The sequence below is a fragment of the Columba livia genome, chromosome 4, assembly GCF_036013475.1.
Source record: "Columba livia isolate bColLiv1 breed racing homer chromosome 4, bColLiv1.pat.W.v2, whole genome shotgun sequence".
In the NCBI taxonomy this organism is placed as follows: domain Eukaryota; kingdom Metazoa; phylum Chordata; class Aves; order Columbiformes; family Columbidae; genus Columba; species Columba livia.
The window spans coordinates 34451925-34475016 of NC_088605.1; the positions used below are offsets into that span (position 1 = coordinate 34451925).

General features: G+C 38.8%; 2 protein-coding genes across 13 annotated transcripts in view; one reads left to right on the plus strand and one right to left on the minus strand.

The window, feature by feature from the left end:
* The window catches only part of PRIMPOL (primase and DNA directed polymerase), a 17825-nt gene extending 8874 nt beyond the window's left edge, over positions 1-8951 (minus strand). For 2 of the 9 annotated variants that reach the window (XM_065061181.1, XM_065061179.1), the window contains exons 1-5: positions 8820-8951; positions 5641-5825; positions 4448-4539; positions 3314-3455; positions 1781-1928 (exon numbers count right to left, since the gene is read on the minus strand). In XM_065061181.1, coding sequence (XP_064917253.1) covers positions 1781-1928; positions 3314-3455; positions 4448-4539; positions 5641-5820 — 562 coding nt within the window. In that variant the 5' untranslated portion in view covers positions 5821-5825; positions 8820-8951. The other 7 variants (XM_065061180.1, XM_021284506.2, XM_065061183.1 and 4 more) reach the window with 7 other exon arrangements.
* On the plus strand, positions 8803-22192 carry CASP3 (caspase 3). Of its 4 annotated transcripts, XM_065061213.1 has the most exons (9): positions 8912-9009; positions 11729-11814; positions 13151-13303; positions 14581-14673; positions 16444-16568; positions 17076-17204; positions 19096-19271; positions 19781-19898; positions 20793-22192. In XM_065061213.1, exons 4-9 carry the CDS (start codon positions 14600-14602, stop codon positions 21017-21019), a joined length of 849 nt encoding a protein of 282 aa, XP_064917285.1. In that variant the 5' UTR covers positions 8912-9009; positions 11729-11814; positions 13151-13303; positions 14581-14599; the 3' UTR covers positions 21020-22192. The 4 variants fall into 4 exon arrangements, with proteins under 4 accessions (XP_064917284.1, XP_064917285.1, XP_064917286.1 ...); XM_065061212.1 differs by lacking the exon at positions 11729-11814 and having other exon boundaries at positions 8803-9009; XM_065061214.1 differs by lacking the exons at positions 8912-9009; positions 11729-11814 and adding an exon at positions 9081-11443.
* Positions 22193-23092: the final 900 nt, after the last annotated feature.

Here is a 23092-nt window from a genome sequence, read left to right on the forward strand (position 1 = left end):
AGGATCTGAATTTTGGCCTGAAGTGATGTTTAAGCCATGGACCACATGCATATATTAAAAATATTTGGGAAAAAAAAGTGGTACATGCTCGCAAGCCTACAAGATCCAGTCTCTCCTTACAGTTTGCTCTGCTCCTCCAGCTGTTCACGCTGACAAGACCTTTTGTAGATGATTCCTCAGAGTGACACAGAACACGTGTCAACCCCACACAACTTCGATCCAACAGTACGTGTTCTCCCCATGAAATAACAAGACCATTCAAAAGGAAAAGAAGATTTTCTGTAATGCTGTACCGGGCTAGAAAGAACTCCAGCACTGTGTGATGTACTAAAAGCAAAGAGCCCATCTCCTCTGTGCTCTCTATAATGCCCTGCTAGGACGTACACAGCACACAGTAAGAAGCTACTTAAAAAACACAGGGGGTATAAAAACCAAGAAATATAGTATAATCTTTACTCAAGACTTCAATGAGGGGAAATACAGACCTAGAAAAAATAAAGGTAAGGGTGAGAAAGGAAAAGATTGGGCATGAAGACAGTCAGACAGATGGTGACCGAGCAGACAGCGGAATAAAATCAGGAACCTGAGTGGGACCAAAATTATGAACATAACATCCTCAGCTCTTCCTGTTCTACAGCAGTGGAAACCTAGTAACAAAGCACAGCATTTCTTGCAATTCTGCTGCTGTTGTCACAGCTCCTCCTGAACACAAACGGTAGAGCTAAATGTCGCCAATCTAAATTTCATCCCTTCTACTAACCCACGAGAATTTTAATACAGTACTCTAACAGCATTTCTGCTTCCTCTCCGTCACCCTATTTGTTTGTTTGAAACAAAGGCAATAAGGAACAAGGATTACAAAATGAAACACTCAAATATTAAGAAATTACAAAGCCAAGGCTGCAGGTGCAATTTTAAAAGACCCAAACTTCTGCATTTGTAGGTTTATACAGATTTTAATTCCACCACTGGTCAAACTGTTTTCCATCAGTTCCTGCTTCACTCAGACAAAACTCAGCTGATTTTCTATTGCGCCCACATTGTTCAAAGTAAGTCTATAAGCCTGCTTTACTGCACAACACACAGAATACAGATACAAGGAGAAATTATGAATTTCAACATGAACTTAATGCTCACCACCGGCACCTCAGTGATTCATAAGCAGTATTTTTAAAGAATGTTCAAAATACTTCTGTGAAGTGAGGAGGTGTTATTGTACTTACCTTTAAAATGGAGTCAAGAAAACCCTGAACTGGCAATTATTTGTGTTGGAGTTGCCATATCACATGAAATCCTAACTTATAGCAACAAGTAAAATTACTTTCGGCTTTTTATTAATCATGTTTATGCACAGGTGGCTTTAAACCATCTTTGTCCTGCCTTTCTGACCCTGTGCTGAGCACAAACCAACAGTATTAAGGGAAATAATCTTGGCTTCAATTAAGACTGACATTAAGCTGAAAATTAAGGAGCCATAGTCATACTGTAATACAATTTTCAAGGCAAAAGTCAGTCTTGCCAGTAGTTTCATAAATAAAACATACAGGCACAAAAAAGTCACATTTTTGCAAACACATATGCTAATTATAGAAAAAGAAAGTAGATGAGTTTAGAAATAATGAGTTTCAATGAAACAGAAATAAGTAGTCACTTCTGCTGGGAATACATATTTGTTTCCACATGTAATTCCATTGAAATAAATATTAAAATGTGAGATGACACTTTACAAAGTAAAACCCTCACTTTTTATTTCTAGGTGTAAGAGAAAAAAAACACTTACCGACATGAGTATTATCCTTAAATACAGTTTTCTGGGGTAGAAATATTAAGTGTCGACTAAATTTTTCATCAGTACTGGAATCTAAATTCAAGACATCTTTGGCTGAGCAATTTACATCATAAAGTTCTTTTAATTTTTGGCTGACAAACTGAAATGATAAACATTAATTAGGCTTTCTTCCCCGAACATTTTTAATGGTGGGATCTATGAAATTTAACACGAATGCAGATGCTACAACTTCTTTGAGGTTCTTTTACTCCTTTTGAGTATTTAATTCAAACTAATTCATAACATCACAAATTTGACATAGACTATACTTCCTGAAATAAGCAAGTCACTGAATATACTAACAGTAATAAGATGAGCAGATTTGCAGTTTTTCAGGTCAAAGTTTAATTTAGTGGCTTTATCTTCTGTTTTATTTTCCATCACAAAGCATTTCACACCCACAGTGACACTGTTTGTAATACAGGCTGACCTAGAGTGGAAGACAGGCTATCATGATATAAAGGGCTGGTATGCTAATTCACTGTTATGATTTCACTAATTCATTGCTATGAACACTAACTAAGCAGAAAATATAAGACCTTCGGCTCTAAAATAGCTCTAAAAATCTTCTATAAGCTAAGCTTGTCCTAAACTCATGTTTAGGACTGGGACTCAGAACCTAAGGATCTGGAAGTTTAGGATTTTAGGATCTCAGATCCTCCATCCAGCAAATCTAAAGCTTTTTTCCTAACCTGAGGAATCTCTAGATTTCACAATTGATCCACAATGGAGTAAATAGCTCCAGAATCTGTATCAATGGTTCTTTATGAAGGAACACCCTCAATCTTCCTTTCCCCTTTCCTTTCCCTTTTCCTTTCCTGCTAGGGACATGTAAGTGTCAGAAGTTTTACAAATAAATGGCCACTCACAAAGACACTTTACTCAAATAGAAGATATTCTTCTAAAAACCTGCTTTATTGTCTACCTTTGTAATACTGAATTTGCAGTGGAGTTCATTTTCCAACCAAATGTACAATAAAATGGAAATTTGCACTATTATTACTAGCAAAGATACTTAACTTTAGGTCCCAAACTGGTAAGTGCAGTCACCTGATATTCTCTACATCATCATTTAACTCAATTACTTGATATATGACTGCACCTGGCAAAGGAAACTAACCGAGGAATATCTGAATTGAACTTTTATTGATGCTATTCTAAGGAATACCTAAACATTCCTTCAATTTCACAGCTCTGAAGTGGCAGAGCACATATAACAGTCTGCGAAAGCAAACTTATCGTATCAGTAAACCTACAGTAAATACAAGCACTTCAACAATCATTCTCTGTTTTTTTCTTTTCACTTAAAGGAGAGAACCTTTGCTTTAATTAAATCAGTACTTTTTACTTCATTAAAATAACCATTAGGTCTACAATTCATTTTCGTTTTCCTACAGAATAATCAAGATAAAGTGGTCAATACTTCAGTTTCATATTAAATAACAATAAATTTAGATTAATCTACATTACTTTGCCCAAGTATACCTCAATTAACTTCGCAACCATACTCTTGCCATCTGCACCAGGATTTGCTGGTTTGTAGAACTCCAAATCAAAATAAAGCTTGCAAGCATCTTTTTCAGGAATTACTTCATAGCAGTGCATAAGACTTGTTTGATAACCTATGCTAAGGAAAAAAACAAAACAGAAGAAGACAACAAATCACAACCTCTCACAATAAACATTATATATGCTGCGAAAAAGGATCCTGAAAGTCCTAAATATTCTTTTATTTTTCAATCAACTACCCCTATTAAAAAGTGGCAGCCCTGTAATGCTTTGAAAAAATTGTAACTTCATCATCAAATATCAACAAAGATATTTGTCTGGCCTAGAATCTAGAGTCCGTAAAGTATTCTCTTCCCCATCCCCCTCATGTCTTACAATACACACTGTCAACAGAAATGCTGTTGAAAATTTAAGGAATGATGGAAACTACAGTAAAATACTTACTAAGTTATCACTCATATGTCTTAAGCACTAAAAACGAGATTACATAGGCTTTTTTGCAACTAAATTAAAAATTAATCTCATTTTCAAATTGAGAAAAAAATTACAGTTTACTTTTCATATAAAAATTGATTCTTAATTTCTTTTACTTTATAACCAAATGTTTTATTCGAAAACAAAAAATTAGGGAAAAGGTTCAGTGCATAATCAAATCGTCAACACTTGAAATTACATCACGCAAATACAAAACCATAACTGGTAACTGGACATTTATATTAATGCCCACTTATTTTTATATGTGAGTAATCGTAGAAATGTGTTTGTGTCAGATGTTTGTATGATCTCCTGAGGAAAGCTGACCGCTAAAGCAAATCTACTGCTATTAGATTTAAGTTCCGTAGATGGGGTCCTTAATTCCCAGGAAATAATGGCCATCTGCAACTCAAAATAAAGCTGAAACCCACTACAGAATAGACTGGTTTGTCCTTATGAAGATTTTCCCCAGGGCCAAGATCAAACCTCAGGCCACCCATCACAGCTCTGTCCTAGGCAGAGCAGCAAAGGGCTACTGGGGATACTTCTCCAGTAATAGCTCTTGCTGGGTAACAGTCTATCCAGTTTGCTACTATATCTTACAGTAACATATAGGGTACCTTTTCAAATACTCACGTGTAATAAAACCAAAGCTCTTTATATGTTGTCACAAGGTAAAATCTCTGTCCACTTTGTGTTTTCTTTTCCAAGGCAAATACATGAACATCCTTTTAAAACAAAAACATGGAAGTTTTTTTATTCAAAGAATGAGTTAAAGTCTTCAGAAGTTCCTATTTGACGTTAGTTTCTTTGGTCAAAGGTTAGTAAATACTAGAAAACTACAAGTAGATCACTTATCCTTTTTCAACCCAAGCAGCATCTGTTTTTATTAAGAACGCCATTCTGATTTCAGTTACGTGGTAAAAAGTTGAAGCTTTTCTTTGCTGTGCATTAATGTAAACTGTTTTCTGATCAGTGGCAAGTGCATATAAGGGAAAGAGGAACAATGTCCTGAAAGGAACAGTCTCATGGACACGATGGCAGCATATGGCTTTACAGCAAATATTCTTTAGACACTATGTTATTTAAATCCAATAGTGGAAATCTGAAAAGAAAACAAACACACACTGCTGAGTCAGTGAGAGTGCATTTTGGAAAACAGACTGTCAAGATTACTTAAACACCTGAAGCAACAGGGAGAAACTATCATACTTACTTTAAAATCAGCAATAAATTTGAAAAGTACTGAATGCAGAGAACTGAAAACAGAGGATACATTTTGCATAATATTTATTTGGCTCATCAGTTCTTATAATCTGAACTTGATACTCTGATGCCATTGGAGAGTTGTATTGTTTTTGTTTTGTCTCTGCCTCCTGTTTATCTGGTTTTCTTCCTCTGTTTTTTCCTTCTCTGTCTTTCTACTCATCTCTCACTACCTTCCCATTCTCCTGTCAACCTTGACAGCTTCCTTATCTTCAGAAGAAACAAATCTATCACCACAATGTTACCAAAAAACACTTTTACTGTTAAAACCTAATACCACATATCAATTTATATGTTAGAACTAGTACCTCTTAGAGCTACCTCCAGTCTAGCATGATCACCTACAAAGACAAAAAAAACCCAACAAAACCAACCAACCAACAACCACCAAAAAACCCACAAACTAAACCAAACAAACAAAATCCCAGAACAAAACCTTGCTGTTTCAGGACTGGGGGGAAAAAAAAGGAAAAACAAAAAATGTCTTTCAACCTGATAAAATACTTTAAGTGAACCTTGAAAGTACGTAAAAAGTAGACACATTCACCTATCAAACAATTTACCTCTTTGCAGGTTTTTACATAGTTGAAAGCCTCAACCTGTCGATGAAATATTTTCCAAACAGAGGATGGCATAGAGGGTTTGGACAGTCTTGGTCTATAAACTGGAGGAAGAGGGTTTCTTTCATAGTGAGATGCTCGTTCTTCCACTTTCTTCAGTCTTTCTTCCCATTTCCTCTTCATTTATCCTTAAGCAATTACAAATAGTTAAATCAGTATCAATTTATGTTTGTGACTCACTTTTAAAACACCCAGTACCCACCACTGATTTTGATTCTGGTTTTGTTGAATGTACTTTATGTATTAACCAAGAGTAGCTAGTATTCCAAATGAACACCCAGCCTTGCTAGAATACTAATTTTAACATTAATTCTTTCCATGCAGTTTGGAGGTAAAAGATTTTAATATTAATACTATCAAAGGTAAACACAACAGAATAGGCGTAGTCAGGGAAGGCCTATGAAGTTTCATTTTTGTTTAGAGAACGGTGCTACATTCCTCCTCAAAATGTGTACAAACTGTGTTAGTTAGCGACACAATATTGGTAAAGAGTGAAAAAATACTATGATTTCTATCTGTGGTTGGAGAGACAAATGAAAGAATTAATTTGTATGGGTAGCACAGCAACTGAGTTCCTGAGAAAAATCAAGATTTCAGTCACTCTGGCTCTGAATCTCAAAGTAAAAGAATTGAAATCCAAAATGAGGGCTCCATTCCCCACTGCTGACCTTTACTATTGGTCAATGATACTTTTGCCTGCTTTAAAATCTCATTTACTTTCTTGCAAACTTAAGACAGCAATGTTATCTCTTTTCAATAAACAGTGCGTGATGCAGTAATGCTTGCTATCTTGCAACCTTTAAACTTCTAGTCATAAAGTAATCCAAATGCTACAAATAATGTAGTAAAGCATAAACACACATTAACATACATATGATTATCTGTAAGTTTAATTAATGTTTTTTTCTGGGAGAATTCATTGCCCCTCTGAACACCTGCAAATTGCTTTGAAACTGAAAGAGAGGAAGTGACATGAGAAGTAAAAAAAGATGAAGGGGCATCTTTTAGTTCTGACCAGCATAACCACCTACCAACCCTTGGCTCTCAAAACAACCTCCCGGTTGCAACAGAAGATCAAGATGAAACTGACTATACTCAAAAGTATTTCAACCTTTAACACGCTAGATCCACAAGGTGAGCTTAAGTATTCAAATACTCTTTGTGGACTCTGAAGTCCAAATTTTAGATCCTCTGAATCCTCCTCCAAGTATTCTGTAGTAAATGTTCCTGAACACCTAAATTTCTGCCCACGGTACGTCTAAGCCTGCCTGCATTTTGATAGTTTAGTGCCTATGTCATGTCTAAATAAAATAATGTTTTTTCTATTTACAGAGGTCAGACATATTATCTCTATAGCCCTTGCCAATTTCCTGACCTGTGAATTTCCTCCATTCCCCTCATTTTTCATGCAAGTAGCTGCTTCTTTGGAAATGAAAAATGAAATTATAGACAGCAATCAGCATTTCTCAGAAGTGCTGGCAGAACCCTCAGTTTCGTTTTGATGCTGTTGGCTTTATTGTAAATTAATTGGGTGCAAAAGACATTCCCTACATCAGCACTTTCCCACAACATGACCATTAAAAGAAGGGAAGCAAGGAAAATTCCCAAAATTCTGTACTCATTTTAAACTTTCTAGTTAGATCAGGGCATAATTTTGCAGAAATACAGCTGAGAGGATATCTGAAACTGGGAGAAGGCTATGACCCTTACTTGAAACCGATAGTTGTCACTGTTCTTGCAGTCCAGATACCCTTGGATTCTAAGCAGCCCACTGTGTTGGGTCTTTCCAAGGTAACTTCAGTTGCTATATAAACTATACCTAACACAACACATCTTTTTAGAGCACATGCAATTTACAACTACAGACCAGGTGTAACCGCAGACTCGCCTTCTGAGTTCGCTGGGAAACTCCCACTTCGTTGTACTCTCTTCTGTCCCACCAGAAGTAAAGGAAGTAATGATTTTTATTTTACTTGCCAGAAAACTTGTGTCACCAACACGCCTGGACATGAGTGCTTTTGAATCAGCAGGATGACTGCATGAAAACCCTGGGAAAAATGCATCTGCTAGGAGATGACTTAAAGAACTTGCTATTTTATTCGCCTGCTTTGATAGAAGACTATTTCTTTTTTAGTGATGAAGACAACAGACATCTTGTAATTCTGTACCTCACATAGCTGTTGGTTGGTGAGGGTTTTTTTAAACAAACGGACTCACTATTTCAGATATACCAATTTTCTCCCTTGTGCTACAAAGACAAACACAAATGCACGATTTCATTATGTGTCTCTACATTTAAAAAAAAAAAAAAGCATGCTCAAAAGCCTGTAACGACTATAGACAAAACACACTATCCACACCTGCTAAGAAACAAAGTTTAGATACGCAAATCAACCACTGCTCAAAATTACATTATTTACATTGGTTTCCTGGCCGGCGCGTATCACGCAACACAGCTCTATGGCAGAGTTCCTGCTCCTCAACACCAATAAATCCATCAGATTTTCTCCCAGCTACTGAATCAGCCTTAGAGGAACCCATTTAACAACTTCCTCCCTACTGCTATATTTCTTAACATTAGCAAAAATTAGCTTAGTTATCCTTACGTTGAGCTGAAGCGCGGCATACTGACAAACACCATCTTCCCTCAACAAAAACAAGGAGGAGCTAATTATCAGCTTGCACTCCTACAGCTTCTACAATTAAGATTTTCAGGTTTTTTGTGCAAAATGAAGGATATTAGACCTGGTGATAAGGCCTCAAAAAATAGGCTAGTGCCTGTTGTGAGAAGCTGTAAAGCTTTGTTTCTGTGTTAAACTGCGATAGGCCCAGCCCCAAACCCACGCAAGGCTGGCGCGGCGCGGGGGTCACCGGGCCGTACCCGCAGCCCAAGGCCGCGGTGCACTGCGCCTCCCCGTGTGGCAGAGCAGGCCCCAGGCCCGGCCGGCTGCGGCAAGCACCGCGCTAGGAAACGGGGCCCGGGGGCAGCAGCGCCCAGCAGGCCGCAGGGAGGACAGCGCGGGCGGGCGGCCGCCCCTCGCATCTCCCCAGTCACAGCACCGCCCCCGCCGGCCAACGGCCACAGGAACGGGGAGAGCGGCCGTCCGCCGATACCGACTCACCGCCACAGCCCGCGCACTGCCGCCGCAGGCGTTCGAACTACGTGCCGCTGGCGGAAGCGGGCTGCTCCGCCCGGCGCGGCGCGGGGAGGAGCCAGTGGCGGCGCTTCCTCCGCGCTGTACAGAGCCGAGCCCCAGGGCAGGGTGGCTGGTGGCAGCGCAGCGGCGGCGGAGCGGGCAGAGGGCACAGCCGGTGGGTGGCGGTGGCGGCACCGGGCGCGGAGGCTGGCTGAACAAAGCGGTGGGGGGCGGGGTGGGGCTGGCTGGCGCCCGCCCGGGGCCTGGTCGTGGCACTCCGGCTCCCGTGGGCTTCGGTCCGGCGGGGCTGGCCGCACAGACTCTCCCGCAGGGAGCGGGCTGAGAGGAGCGGCAGTCTCCGCACACCCGGGCCGGGACCGGCTCAGAGAGCCGCCTTCCCGCCGCCCTGGCTGCCCGCGGGGCTCCAGGGGGGCCGCAGGTTGTGGGGGGTTTGCTCCCGGGCACGGCGGGAGGAGACCGGCCGCGGTGCTGGCCCAGCGCTCGCTGCTCCCCCCTCCCCCGAGGGAGAGTAAGGGGCCTCAGTTATTAGTTTTGCAGAAGCTTAAGGCAGGGAATTTGTTCTTTTAAACCTGTTTTTGTAGGGAAGATGCCTGAACAAAAAGCGAGCTGGGGGGGAGAACAGCTTTAACTTTAATTTGCTTTCTCGCGTCCCTCTGATAGACTGTTAACTAACAGGAAAACACAGGCTGAAAATCAGTATTCGCATCTACCAAAATAAAGCTTTGGAGACGGCGGGTTAAACCTCATCTAGAAAGGGCTCTGCTGATGAAGGGCGAGTGTGCGGGAGTTGCCGTCGCGGGGCGTGGTGCGGATCCTGAGCCGTGTTGTGCTGCGGGCGGGCACGCTTGAGCCCCTCGGTGCGCTGCGGCTGGCGCTCCTAGCGGGGAGGAGACCTCGTCCGGGGGATGGGTTGAAGGCTAGGGCTGGTAATCTAGTCTCAAGGCTATTATCTATTGCAGTGGTGATGTGGCTAATAGGTACAGTTGAATTAACAAGCACGGGTTCCATCTACCCTCAGAATAATTTCAGTTCTTGCTGATTTTGCAGATTAATGCTGACTAACTAAAAGTCTGTTTGCTTTTGGGAGATCAGAGTGCTGGCCTGGTGTCAGTGCTTTCCAACTACCACATCCAGACCAGAAGTAATGTGAAGGGCCCTCACAGTATTGGCACGCTTCCATCAGTAGTAGCAGTATTTAATAGGGAGGTAGTGCCACACAGAAAATGTAGTGGTATATTTCAGGTTTTTTAGTTTTTTGATACAGTCAGCTTTTATATTTCATTCTGTTATTAATCAGGTAATTATTAGTTATAATTATACATTGTGGAATGAAAAATTCTTCATTTACATGTCTGTATTAGTATCACAGTGTGCCATGTATATATTTAGTGTACGTTAAAATACCTTCCTTGAATGCTTGACATTTTCTCTTGCAGTTATGTGAGGTGGAACACTGCCCTTTTCTAACCTTTAAAGACATGTTTTAGGATACTGGTCTCTGTTTTGGACATGTATTTTAATACTGCTACAATTATTGCTTTGTAGCAGCTGACTCATACTGAACATGTGTTGTCTCCTGTGGTTTGCATATTTCAAGATACAGTTGGTAACTAGAGACATTTAAGTTATTTGCTTCCTTCCCTGCCTGAGAAGCTTTGGTACTATTTTTGTCACTATAATTGTTTTGTCTTGTTGGTCCACAATTCAAATAAACGCTGCTGTAAAAAGAACCTGATGGTTCTTATGGCAGTGGTGATATGTAATTATGTGAATCTGTTTTCATTAGATCCAGGTAGAATAAGTAAGTTCAGGCTGTTTTATTTATAATTTTCCTATCAAAATGAAAGCATTGGAACAACGACATTTGTGTAAGGCGAAATATATTATTACTTCTATTGCTATATAGAGACAATTTAGTCATTTTTGGTAGCTTGCTGGGCATAGTTTTGGACCTTTTTGAACCACTTCATTTTTTACTACTTAGTACCTGTAAACATCATTGTAGCATCTTTTTTTTATATCTGCTATTTCTGTCTTATAGGGTTTTTTAAAAAAATAATATTTTTTTCAGATAAAATGTTTTAAAATAAGCTTCCTAAAATTTACAGAATATATTCTGCTAGCTTAGAAAAATGCCATTGCTCATTTCAGCTACTTGTTTTTTTAAATTTCCTTACATTTGTAAACTCACTTTACCTAAGCTTTCAGAGAAAATAGTATCAAGGAGCAGAATAACATTTTTAAATTAAATTCTTAATGGATTGTCCTGATTTTGTTTCCCCTATCCCTAACAGCATGAGATCATTCTCTATAGGGAAATATGTATTCTGCTTGACAGAACATGACATCATTGCTTTACCTAAACTAAGATGAGGCAATTCTTAGCCTGTTAGAATCAGCGCTGTTCTCTAGAGAGCGTTGCTGTTACCCTGACGGGTGCTTTAAAGCAGAAAACATACTGCTGATGAAAACGTGTGCTTGAGCGCCTAGCAACAAAACAGATATCTCTTTGTGCATGTCTTTTGATCTTTAAAGAAGTGCAGGTGACTTGGTGCATTAAGGTGCTCAGAAACTGATGGAAATTAGAGGTGAGTTACAGATTCTACTCTGAAGATAAAGCATGTGTGTTTTAAATACCTAATGTATTATACTCCATTTTTCTTCGCTATCTCTCTAGCTTCTGTAAAGACTCTCAGACAAGCTCCACTCATGATGCAGTAGGATGCAGTTGGCCCTAACACTTCATTAAACAATTGAGAGTATAGGCTGTGAGCTAGGTTTGCAAAAGCTTTAGTAAGAAATATTTTTATGGTATTACAAAGTGTATTTTACATTTTTCAGAAACAAAGTACTGTTGCTCATTGTAATCATAGGTTTTGCTAGCTACTTCTTCAAATTTCATTCTTTCTTTGGCATTGGATCGAGGAAAGCAGTTTTAAGGTTGCAAAAGGTCAAAGAGGTAAGTCTTAATTTAAGGTCACTTAAATGTTGAAGGTATTTTTTACTGTTTGCAGCGTGCTTTAACATTCATGTTATAAGAAACATTCAGTGGTCTAGTCTGTTAGGTCTCCAATTTGCCTACTTAAGTTTGCTGCTGTTCACCAGTGTTATTCCTACCACTTTACCAAAACTGGTCCCTAATGGGATGCGACAGTTTGGTTGGAGCATACCTGACATGAACCCAAGGCAGCTGCATGACCCACTTACCCTCCCTAAAGGTTCCAAGGTCCCCTCTATTGGGCAGAGAGTGGTTTGTTAGCTTTCCCTATAGTTTACCAGAGTCTTTAAGTAGTTATTGGTAGCCCAGGCTGGCTCATATGGTAGACAGGAGGTGACCACAGCTCGTGTAGGTGTACACTGGCTAATTCAGGTACTTGCTGCACCAGCCCTGCAGATCTTCCCAGTGCCAGAGAGCTGGGATTAAAACCTGGGCATTTAGCAGAAGCTGAATGCCGTGTGGACGTGGCCACATTGCTCTCAGTACACCTGCTGACTAGTTTTGATAATGCAGTTGGTACGTGATACTCTGCTTTTTTATATGGTGTGGCTTTTCATTACTGTTGACAGACAAAGAACAAACAAGGAAGAAAGTTAACCTTTTCCCAGTTTCTCCTGTTAATCCCAGCGACAGTGAAGGGTTTGGGTTGCGCTTCTGCACATAGTGCTTCTCCTGAAGAAGGAACCGCATGGGTTGCATCAGGACTGGGGGTCAGTCTGGTTGATGTTTTCCAACAAAATAAAGTTTTGTTCAAAAATGTCAGGGCGAGAGCTCAGGAAAGCTGGGAACCAGTCAAGGATAGTTGTGGTGGGGACAGTGTTGAAAGAGGCATAGAAACTCCTTGAGGCTGGAGCAGAGGAACTTGTAGCATTCTTGTCAATGAAATCCATTTTTTCCTCTTCCCAGGGGTCTGGGATCTGCTTTTCAGCTACAACTGAGTGGACACACCAGTGGTCCCTCCAGACTGGATTTCATTGTCAGTGCTGATGCTCCCTGCCCAACGAGAGGGCATAGGGTTGGGTCACTGTTGTGCCACAGGTCTTAGGTACTTGGGTTACCCTTTGGAACCGCTCGTCTCTTTTATTATAGGGAACTTTGAAAGGATTAGACTTAGAAGTTAGGATGAATTAATCCAGATCATGGTGCTAGGCAGGTGAGTTCAGCATTGCAGGTGTAGTTCCTGCCTCATGATACTGTCTTTAAAGTAAATTTCTCAATTATAAAGCAATAATGTATTTTAGAAATCTCATTTCTAAGATACTGAGTTTATTTGATACTTTTGGAATTTGGTTTTCAGGAAATATCCTGTGTGATGCTAATTCATGTGATACAGTCCTGAAGTCTGGAATAATTTTGTGAGCAGGAAGGTTTCTTAATTACATCGGTGCTCCAAGATACAAAGAAATAATATTCAGAGTAACCCTGAAAATCTTCTGAAGTCGCTAAAAATGTAAGTAAATGTCTTTCAAGAAACAAGGAAAGAAGGAGGGTTATATACCCAGAGTAGTGTTTCTGGTGTGTCAGTGATGGTTACCACAGAAAATTGATGTTAACGGTATACTAGCTGGTGTATAGATATGAAATTAAGAAACAGTTTAATAGTAATATGATGGTGTAAGATGGCAAATACAGTTTTCCACCAGAGAACCTAAACCTTAAATAAGCATCTTCATCATATCTGACCAGCAAATCTGACTACTTAGTCTGGTTATTTATACATCTGTATTGACCATAAATATATCTGCTAAGCAAGTTTCTTTCAAATTCTTGCCGTATAGTGCCTTGTTTTTTTCTTGAGGTCTAAGCATTTATTTCACTTCTAAGCATTTATTCCTTTGTCCTATCGGGCAATTTAACTTTATGGTGCTTAATCCTTTTCTGAATTGTGAGTTAAAGGTAACTTGTGGTAATGTGCTCTGTGAGTACACACAGAGTAACTGAGAGGGAGGTCTATTGCTTTTAAATTTCTGGCTTAGCATGTCATTCATAATTTCTTGTCCTGTGTTCTAATAGCAGTTTACAGCATAGAGTTAATTTCATCAACTATTGAAAGATACATTACAGTGGTTTTCTGTTATTTATATTGCAGTTACCTTCACATACACCAATTAGGACTGGCTGCAGTGTTGTTTCATTTGAAATGGAATGCAGAAAAAAACGTTTGTTTCTCAAAATACCATGACACAAAATCTAGTCTTCTGTATTAGTCTTTGCACATATCCCATAACTTCTATTGCTTGGTTTTGGACCTCAATTTCTGTCTTACTGAAATGGAAGGATCTATATATGGCACAATATTCATAAGACTAAAATGTTACTAATACATGTAGGGACATTAAAATATTATAATGATTGTTTTCGATTTGTTTGTCTCTTATCCTGCTTTTTGGAGGCATTTTCGATCATTGGGTCATAGGGATCTGCAGGCTGTTTTTCCCAGAACTGTTTTAGAATGCAATAATTTAGAGAAATATTTCATGTTCTTCTTTCAAATATAAGATATGTAGGGTTTACTCAGAAATGCTATTTTTTACCCACTCATACACCTAAGCTAAAGTTATTTTGCGTGAATAACCCCTTTTAGCATTCCTGTTTTCTCTATAAATTTAAAAACTGCTCTCTGGTTGTGTAAGGTTTTAAGGCGGCCTAACAAAAATTATGCAATCTGAAGATACTATTTCATATGAAAATTAACTGTAATATATTTTGGTTTATTATCTTTTCAAGCTGATAATTGGGAGCCATAATGGCGGATACAGGAGATGGACCCCATTCGGGGCAAGACCTGGCAGATGCAAAATCTATTCCTGGTTTCAAAGGGTAAGTGAGGTACTTTTGGTTTGAGCCTTCAATTTAAGTCTTGAGGAATCATGTGCTGTAACAGGAGATGAGAGCCCCAGAAGAAATAATGCTAAAAGGAAAATATTCAATTATGATAATTTGTAATAGTCATAAACAAAGGTTAGAGTTGTTATACTAACTTTGAAAATATAAAGTCTCTGACAGAATAGGCCATGTGTATGTACAAGGAACTAAAAAGCAAAACACCTGAGGTGCAGTTAGACTTGGCTTAACAGTATTATCGGGTGGTTAGCTGTTCTTCCAAAGAGACTTTCCTGTCTCACCCTGGGCTAAATGTTCACCCGTTTCCTTTAACTGCTCCTAGAGCTCTCCTGAACCTGTGGCAGTTGATTCAGCTGCTTGAGCTGACCTGCTGCAGAGTTACATGTGCAGAAGCACAAGTGCAAGGGGAGCTTACGGGGTGGAAGAGAGGAAACACAGGCCTGTTCTTCCTAGTGCCAGCTAGTTGTTATGATGGTGTAGCGCTGTCATCAATTGCGGTCTCTCCAGGAACTTCATTTGTTTTTGAAGTTGTTCTTTTTAGTATTTTAATGAAGATTAAATTTAAGAGAATTACAGACCTTTTATTTGTAGAATACAATATGGTAGTGGGCCCCAGTCTTGTAACCACTTTCCCATATGCTTAAATGAGAAAATCCATACCAAATTCAGCATATATTGACTGAGTAAAGTTTACAGCAGTTTCAGAATCATGAGTGGTGGTGTAGCTGGTGTGCATGTAAAGGCAGAATTATGCCTCCTTTAGAGTCTTGGTAATTTTCTAGGTTTTTTAATGTTTACTTGTGAAAATTCAATGGCAACGGGACTTTTGGTTAGAATCCAGAATAGATTTACACTCTCAGAGCTGATCTCATCTCCAGGTACTTAGCTTTCAAAAGATAATAGTAAAAAAACCCAACTGATTACTTGTTGATGTAATTATTGGTTTCCTTAAACTATTTTTATGTTCTCCTTTGCAGAGGCATTATCATTCTAGACAGTCTTCCTTGATTCTATACATTTTAAGGTTATTACAAGTTGCACAGAAGGTTATTACAAATACAAATGACTATTTTTCTTTTTAGTTTTTAATTATTTGTGTATGTGCACATTTTGCCAAACTTGAAACAAAGCTTTTATTTGGGAGTATAACTATACAAGCGGTTTTATTTATTTTGATCTCCAGAAAGTACAGTTTTCACTAGTCTTAAATCAGATCTACCATCTGACTTTACAGACATAACTTAGAATCATAGAATGGTTTGGGTTGGAAGATCATAGAGTTCCAAGCCCCCTGCCATGGGCAGGGACACTTTGCACTAGATTTGGTTTCTCAAAGGCCTGTCTAACCTGGCCTTATATTCAGTTTTTCATCTGACAATACCTCAAAGCCCTTCTCCTCAGGGTTGCTCTCAATCCATTCTCCACCCAGGCTGTATTTGTGTTTGGAATTGCCGTGGCCCAAGTGCAGGACTTTGCACTTGGCCTTGTTGAACTTTATGAGCTTCCCACAGGCCTACCTTTAGCCTGTCAAGGTCCCTCTGGATGGCCTCCTTTTTCTGTAGATCATCAGCTACACCACTCAGCTTGGTGCCATCAGCAGACTTGCTGAAGGAACTTTTATGGAACAAGTAGCAAACCTCATCATTTTCATTGGTTTTGCTAAAATAACCTTGTTTTATTATTATTTTGAAAGTAGAGAAGAGAGATCAGAAATTGACACTTAAAGTTTGTCTCATTTCTATACAGAAAGAACCTACCTGCCAGCAAGTCTATGGACTCTGGAATTCTGCCAGACTACAGTTACAGAATGGATTATCCAGAGATGGGGCAATGTGTAATAATAAACAATAAGAACTTCCACAGACAGACCGGTACTGCTTTCAAATTTTAAAGTTTTTTCCTTAATTCAGATAAATTAGTGACATGTATTATTCTTCGAAATTAAATATGCAGACTTCTTTTGATTGCAGTCTAAAGTTAAATGGTTTGAATGGGTACGATTCATTTCTGTGCATTCTTCCAGATATGCATACAGCAAACACATGACAGTACAGCAGCAATGGGGATAAAATTGATGGGCAGTACAAGTCTGTCTTACCTTTTAGTCATGATTTTGGTTTTGTAAATAAAATCCTTTTCTTTGTCTTTCTATAGAAAGGTAGTTATAAAAATGAGTAATAGACAAATCTATGACATAGGTACAGAGGAAAGGAGATGATGTTCATGTATAACAGTGCAATGCTTTTTCTGTTAGAATGGATCTGGAAAAATGGAATAATATTCCAGACTTATACAGGTATAAGTGAGAAAATAATTTGTCTCAATCAGACCATGCTATCTATATCATATAAAATATAATACATTTCTCCTGTGTATAGGGATGTTACCACGGTCGGGTACAGATGCAGATGCTGCAAGTGTCAGAGAAGTTTTTATGAAGTTGGGATATAAAATAAAGATTAACAATGATCTTTCATGTGGGGACATTTTTAAACTATTGAAAAATGGTAAGTAATAATACATTCAGTGTGTGTATTAAATCAACCCCTGTTTCCAAATACATCTCTAGCCCTCAAATCTCTTCTTCTATGGTTCCTTTCGGTGATATTTCACACCTACTGATTGTTTATTGCTCAGGATGACACATACTTCATAGCTATGTTTTTATGTTTATTCATCTTTGCTGTCTCTCCATCTTTTGTGCCATGACTGTTGTCTCCATAGCCTTCCTCATCTTCTAAAGAAGGCTGGAAAAAAGGCCGAAACTTAAATGCAGACTGATTTATATTCTGAACCTGGGATCACTGAAGCTCTGTGAGTTGGAAAGAAACCTGCTTAATTGTGTAGTGGGGTTCTGTGCTATATACTTAGTGATTTGGCCCAAGAGGGGTTCTAATCCAGGGACCAGAACTGCAAGTGAGTGGACTGAATTACTCTTTTAGTGAAATGGCTCGTGTTTTGTTTGACTTGTGAAACAAAACACTCTTCTGTCAAGTGAGAGCTTCGTGCTGCTGTTGGTGTTAGCCCTGCTTTATTTGAACTTGGCTACCTCTGGGCCAGTAAATTAGAGGGTGCCTGGGGCTATCTGTAGCCCTGGAACATGGTCTATTCTAATAAGCCTTTGGGAGGTTTTCTGCCATGACTGTGGCTTATGCCTACTAGCACTCTCCCAGGCTGTTCCAGATCACAGTTACAACAGTAAAAGTGTTTCAGGGATTATTCCCAACAGCCAGTTAGCCTGCAGCAATCCTGTTTTGGTTTGCTGGTTGTTTTTAAATGTGTTTGCTATCATAGACGTAGGTTCTTTAGTACCAGTTAATGTTTATGTCAGAGAACGCTCCCAAGTATGGTTAATCTATTAGTATAGTTGCAGCCTGTAGCTGAAAGTGGAAAGTCAGATTCTCTGACTCAAGGCTTCTATTGTACCTGTTCTATAAGGCCTCCAAATGGATGGCATAAACTACAGACTGCAGCCTAACTAGAGATTCCCAAAAAATAGCCCTTCTTGACTGTTCTAGATGCAGGGCTTGTCCCTAGATTATAGAAATGCCTTAGTGTGCATCTCTTTAGAAAAATCTAAATAGTTCAGTTTTTCCAGAGTAGAAATTAAATGTTTTGGCAAGGTCTAAACAGAACGCTTCAGCTTTTAGGACTGTTACAGTTTTCATCTACAAACTCTTGCATCATCTTGAGTTTACCACTCAGAATTCTTTTTGGATCCTTCTTTTAAACCATGTTTGTATATTTAGTATTTCAAAGAATATCTGTTCTATGCTCTTTGCGTACCACAAGATGGAAAAAATCCTGTAAACCTGCAAACACTTGATATCAAGCTTATATGTCTTTAAATACAAAATTCAGAGGCTTGATAATTTTTTCTGGACCTTGCTACAGGACAAGAGTGAGAGAGACAGAGTAATGCTAGTACCTAGGTCCCTGCAGCAGCAGCAACTTTCATACTGCATTCAGTTCCCATGTAATCCAAGTAGGTGAAGCCTCACTGGAGAGGTCAGACTTCCTCATCCTTTCTCAAAACTCAGAACCTCCCCATCAGTGTGATCCCAGCTCATGAGACTGACCATTACTGCACGAGCAAGGTGTCCTGTTCAGGCTTTGAGACACTGTCAGAACACCCGCTTTGTCTCCTCGTGGTGTTCCTGGCCCAGTTCTGTGGCTGATTGTTAGGACGGGTATGGTTGGCCTTTAATTTGGGGTTTTCTGTGTCCAACCTCCTGAAGTAAAGTAGGCTGACTCCTTTTGTTCATAAGCAAAAGCTGTCTGGAGGTTTCCAGACATGTGAATTAGTTCTTAAAGACTTCTGTCACATAGGAAGCATCAAATGTTCAAAGCTTTTAGGGAATGCAGGAAGTTAAGATAGTTTTCTTTTTTTCTTTCAAGTTTCTGAAGAAGATCACAGCAAGCGAAGCAGCTTTGTTTGCGTGTTGCTGAGCCATGGTGATGAAGGATTAATCTACGGTACAGATGGCCCTCTTGAACTGAAAGCACTAACAAGCCTTTTCAGAGGTGACAGGTGCAGAAGTTTAGCAGGAAAACCCAAGCTCTTTTTCATTCAGGTGACGTACAGCTAAACAATGATCATCAAACCAGCTGTATACTTAAAATAAGTTTCATATTAATTACTAGTGCAAAACAGTTGTTTCTAAAATTGATTTAAATGGAATTACTTTCAGAATAAGATTCTCTTCAGGCCTAGAAGTGGCACAGTCCGCCCTGTTAGGTAGGCAGTATTTGTAATAGCTGAGATTACTTAATCCATGCAATTAAGGTAAGGCCAAATCTTTCTGAACACTAGCCAATAGTTCAGTGAGTTTCTGAATGCAATTTTGAATTAATATCTGTCTTAAGCAAACCATGTAGTTAATTTAAATAAATGCTACTTACTTTTCTTCTGAGTCTAATGGAAGCGTGACACATGAATTCTTGTTATTTTTGTAGTTTTTTTTAATTCAGATGTTATTGTCTTAAAACTGGAAAAAAAAAAAACAACACAGTATTCTGATCATGATTGCTGCCTTTGTTTCTCATTTTTTATTTTATTTTCCGTTCTTCTTTCCATCAATAGGCTTGTAGAGGGACAGAATTAGATTCAGGTATTGAGGCGGACAGTGGCTCAGAAGAAACAATGTGTCAAAAAATACCGGTAGAAGCAGACTTCCTGTATGCGTATTCTACAGCTCCAGGTGAGAGACTGGCAAAGAAATTTTTGTTTCTGAAATTATATATCAGCTTGTATTGATACCATAAGTGACAATTTGCAGTTGTGTCCAGTCAGTAGCTGACAACTTCATTTGTTCTCTTTCATGGAAATACAAATTTTGTTCCCTCAATCTTTTTTTCTCCCTGGTTTGATTTCCTTTTGACGTAGTTGCTACTCTTAGTTCCCACAAAAAAAATAAAAACCAACCCTGAATATACATATTTCTCAGTTGCAAACCCTCAAGTGTTCGTTTGCTGTAAATTCAGTTAATCTGAGTTCTGCAAATATTTTACAGCAGGAAATAAAAAGTATTGTTAGTTCTGAGAGAACAGAACAATCGGATATCTGCAGATGCATGTACAGAAGTGGGGATAGATGCCAGCATGTTATTTGGCTGTCACCTCTATTTTGATTGTGTTCCTAAGCAAAATTAGCAGTGGCAGAGCCCGTAGCGTGCACTTTACATGATCAGCCAGCAGAAATAGGCTCCAGTCTTCATGCATGTAGTCCTGAAGATAGTGACTCTGAGATCCATTTTGCGCCTTGTCTTCATCTGTACTGTCACCTCTTCTTCGTATGTGCGTATTCTGTAAAGTAAATTATTAGTAGCTAAGACTGTTGCAGCAGTAGATAGTTTTCCTGCCTTCTGATTTTCTACCTACTTAAGGTTTTCTTAGATTAGAACAAATTAGAGGATTAGAAAAATCTTTCCAGTTGGCATTTGGGGAGATTATCAAATCTAAACTACTTTCATTAGTGGTTTTGAGTTTGTAGTTTAAACATCGCTACTGAAAACAATGCATTGTTCCCATAATCTGTGCTGTCCTGTATCAGCGGCGGCTCCGTCTGATCAATTTGGTGTCTCTCTCTTCCACAGGCTATTACTCCTGGAGGAATTCAGCTGAAGGCTCCTGGTTTATTCAGTCACTGTGTAAAATGCTGAAGGAACATGCAAGAAAGCTTGAACTCATGCAGATTTTAACTCGTGTAAATCGCAGAGTGGCAGAATATGAGTCTTGCTCAACTCGGCAGGATTTTAATGCAAAGAAACAGATTCCGTGCATTGTCTCTATGCTCACCAAAGAATTTCACTTCCCTTGCTAAAAGAATTTCACATTGTAATTTTTCAGTTAATATTTTATCTGTAATTTATACACAATGTTTTTATGGAATATCACTTTTAAATCTGAATTACTGTTCACTGCTGTGTGTGGCATAATGAACTGTCTCAAAGTTAGATACGTCTGTTGTTAGAAGTAAAACATAATTTGGCTATGTTAGAAATGCAAACTTCAGTAGCTGAAGCACTGGCAGATTTGAAAGTAGTGCTCTAGTAGCTTCATAACTTAGGAAGAAGAGACTGAAGAAAGGTCAGATCACTTATCAGAACTATTTGGTGCTACGTTTCACTTTCTTGAAGGGACAGAGAAAAGAAACAGTTACTGTAAATAGTTTGGTTTCATATCTTTGCCAATAGGAAGAAGATTCAGAATGTGTTATGTATACTAATAATGGTAATGTGATAGTAGCATAGTCATACATTTCTTCTTAACTCGAGTTCTTAAATTTAGGGTACAAACCAACCTAAACTGTTTTTATGGCTTAGGGCATAAACTGTGGGAAACAGCCATTGCAATTTTTTTACTTTTTTTTTTTTTTTCCTTAAATAACTTTTTTTATGTTGCAATTGTATCAACCTGGAAGCTGTTTCAAAATGAATTTTGTATTACTGACCCTGAAGCTGAGTGACAAAGGGACCAGTCTTGCAAAACTTCTTTTTCTGCAGCTCCCAAAGGGAGAAGCTGTTGAGGCATATTTTGGGTGATAAGAATCAGTGCAAAAGGAAGTCTACATTCTGAGTAGTCTGCTTTCCTCTTTTTGGCCATAGTGTGGGTTTGCTCTGTGCTGTGTGTGTACCACATTTAATCTGTGTGGAAACCTAGATTTGTGGTACTGGACAAATTTAACTTCTGAAGCCGAATACTGATTAATTCTAAGCTTTTAGCTAAAATATAATAACAAAATGTAAATTTATCTCTTGACTCCAAATTTTGTGGAGCAGGTTTTTACAAAATTGTAAAGCATTGTTATTGATGTTTCAGCTCGTGGCAGTTTTATTAAGATCAGAGGAAGACAGAATGGTAAACGACCATAGGGTGCTTGCAAAGCAAGACTTAAAACTCTTTCAACTGTGTAGCATAAACCATGTTAGCAAATTGATGTTCACTTCCAGAGGCATTTGGGGTTTTTTAACTTAAATTAAATACTGTTTCCTAATTTGTATCGTGTGTATCATTTGTTTAGGATCTGATAGCTTTTGCAAAATAATTTAAACTTTATTTACATCCCTTTTTCTCAAAATACTGCTTTCCCTATTTTTTTCCCATCTGCTTTACCACCTGGAGTTGAAAAGAAACTGCTTTAAAACATTATGTACTGTATAGTCAGGTAATAAGAGTGGTGATTGAGACATGGAAAATGCAGTTTCAAAAGTCATACAGAGGAGGCAATTTTAAACATTGTGGATGAGTTCTCTGATGACTGTCTGGTGAGTAGGAGGAACCTTGTCTCCTCTTGTAGAAACGTTTTGTGAGAGAGGATTAGTCTATCTTAACCAATTGAAACGAGTTCCAGTGGATTTATTACCCATGCTTCTGTTGAAAAACTAAACAGGGCCCTGTTAAACATACCTAAAAATAACATTTACGAAGACCTATATGTAGATTTCTTCTTGTAGGTTGTGAATTACAAGAAGTATCTGCGGAGCTATATGTTATAAATGACTGACAGGACTAATCTACTTCAAAGTAATTGAGAATAGGAATGTTCCTTGAATTATTTGTTACTTTGCTGTGAGAAAGCCATGTCACTGAGTTTAACCTTCCGATAGATTTAATACGTTCTGGTCTTGATCTCTCTTGGTCCTTTTAAAGAAAAATGATTCTACAGCTTTTCCAATAGTCTTTAAAATAGAACAAAACTAAATCAAAGCTAAGCTACAATGAAAAATGAGTAATTTAGAAAAGCATAGAGGCAGGGCTTACGGAAGGAGGCAATATTCCTGTCAGTCCTTTCAGGACAAGAACTGTGTTTTACTCCAAGTGAGTAAATTCTTCACAGTGCCAGGAAGGCTTCTGGGTGTTTCTGGCTGAGGGCTGGTGTTCTCGTGTACCAGCT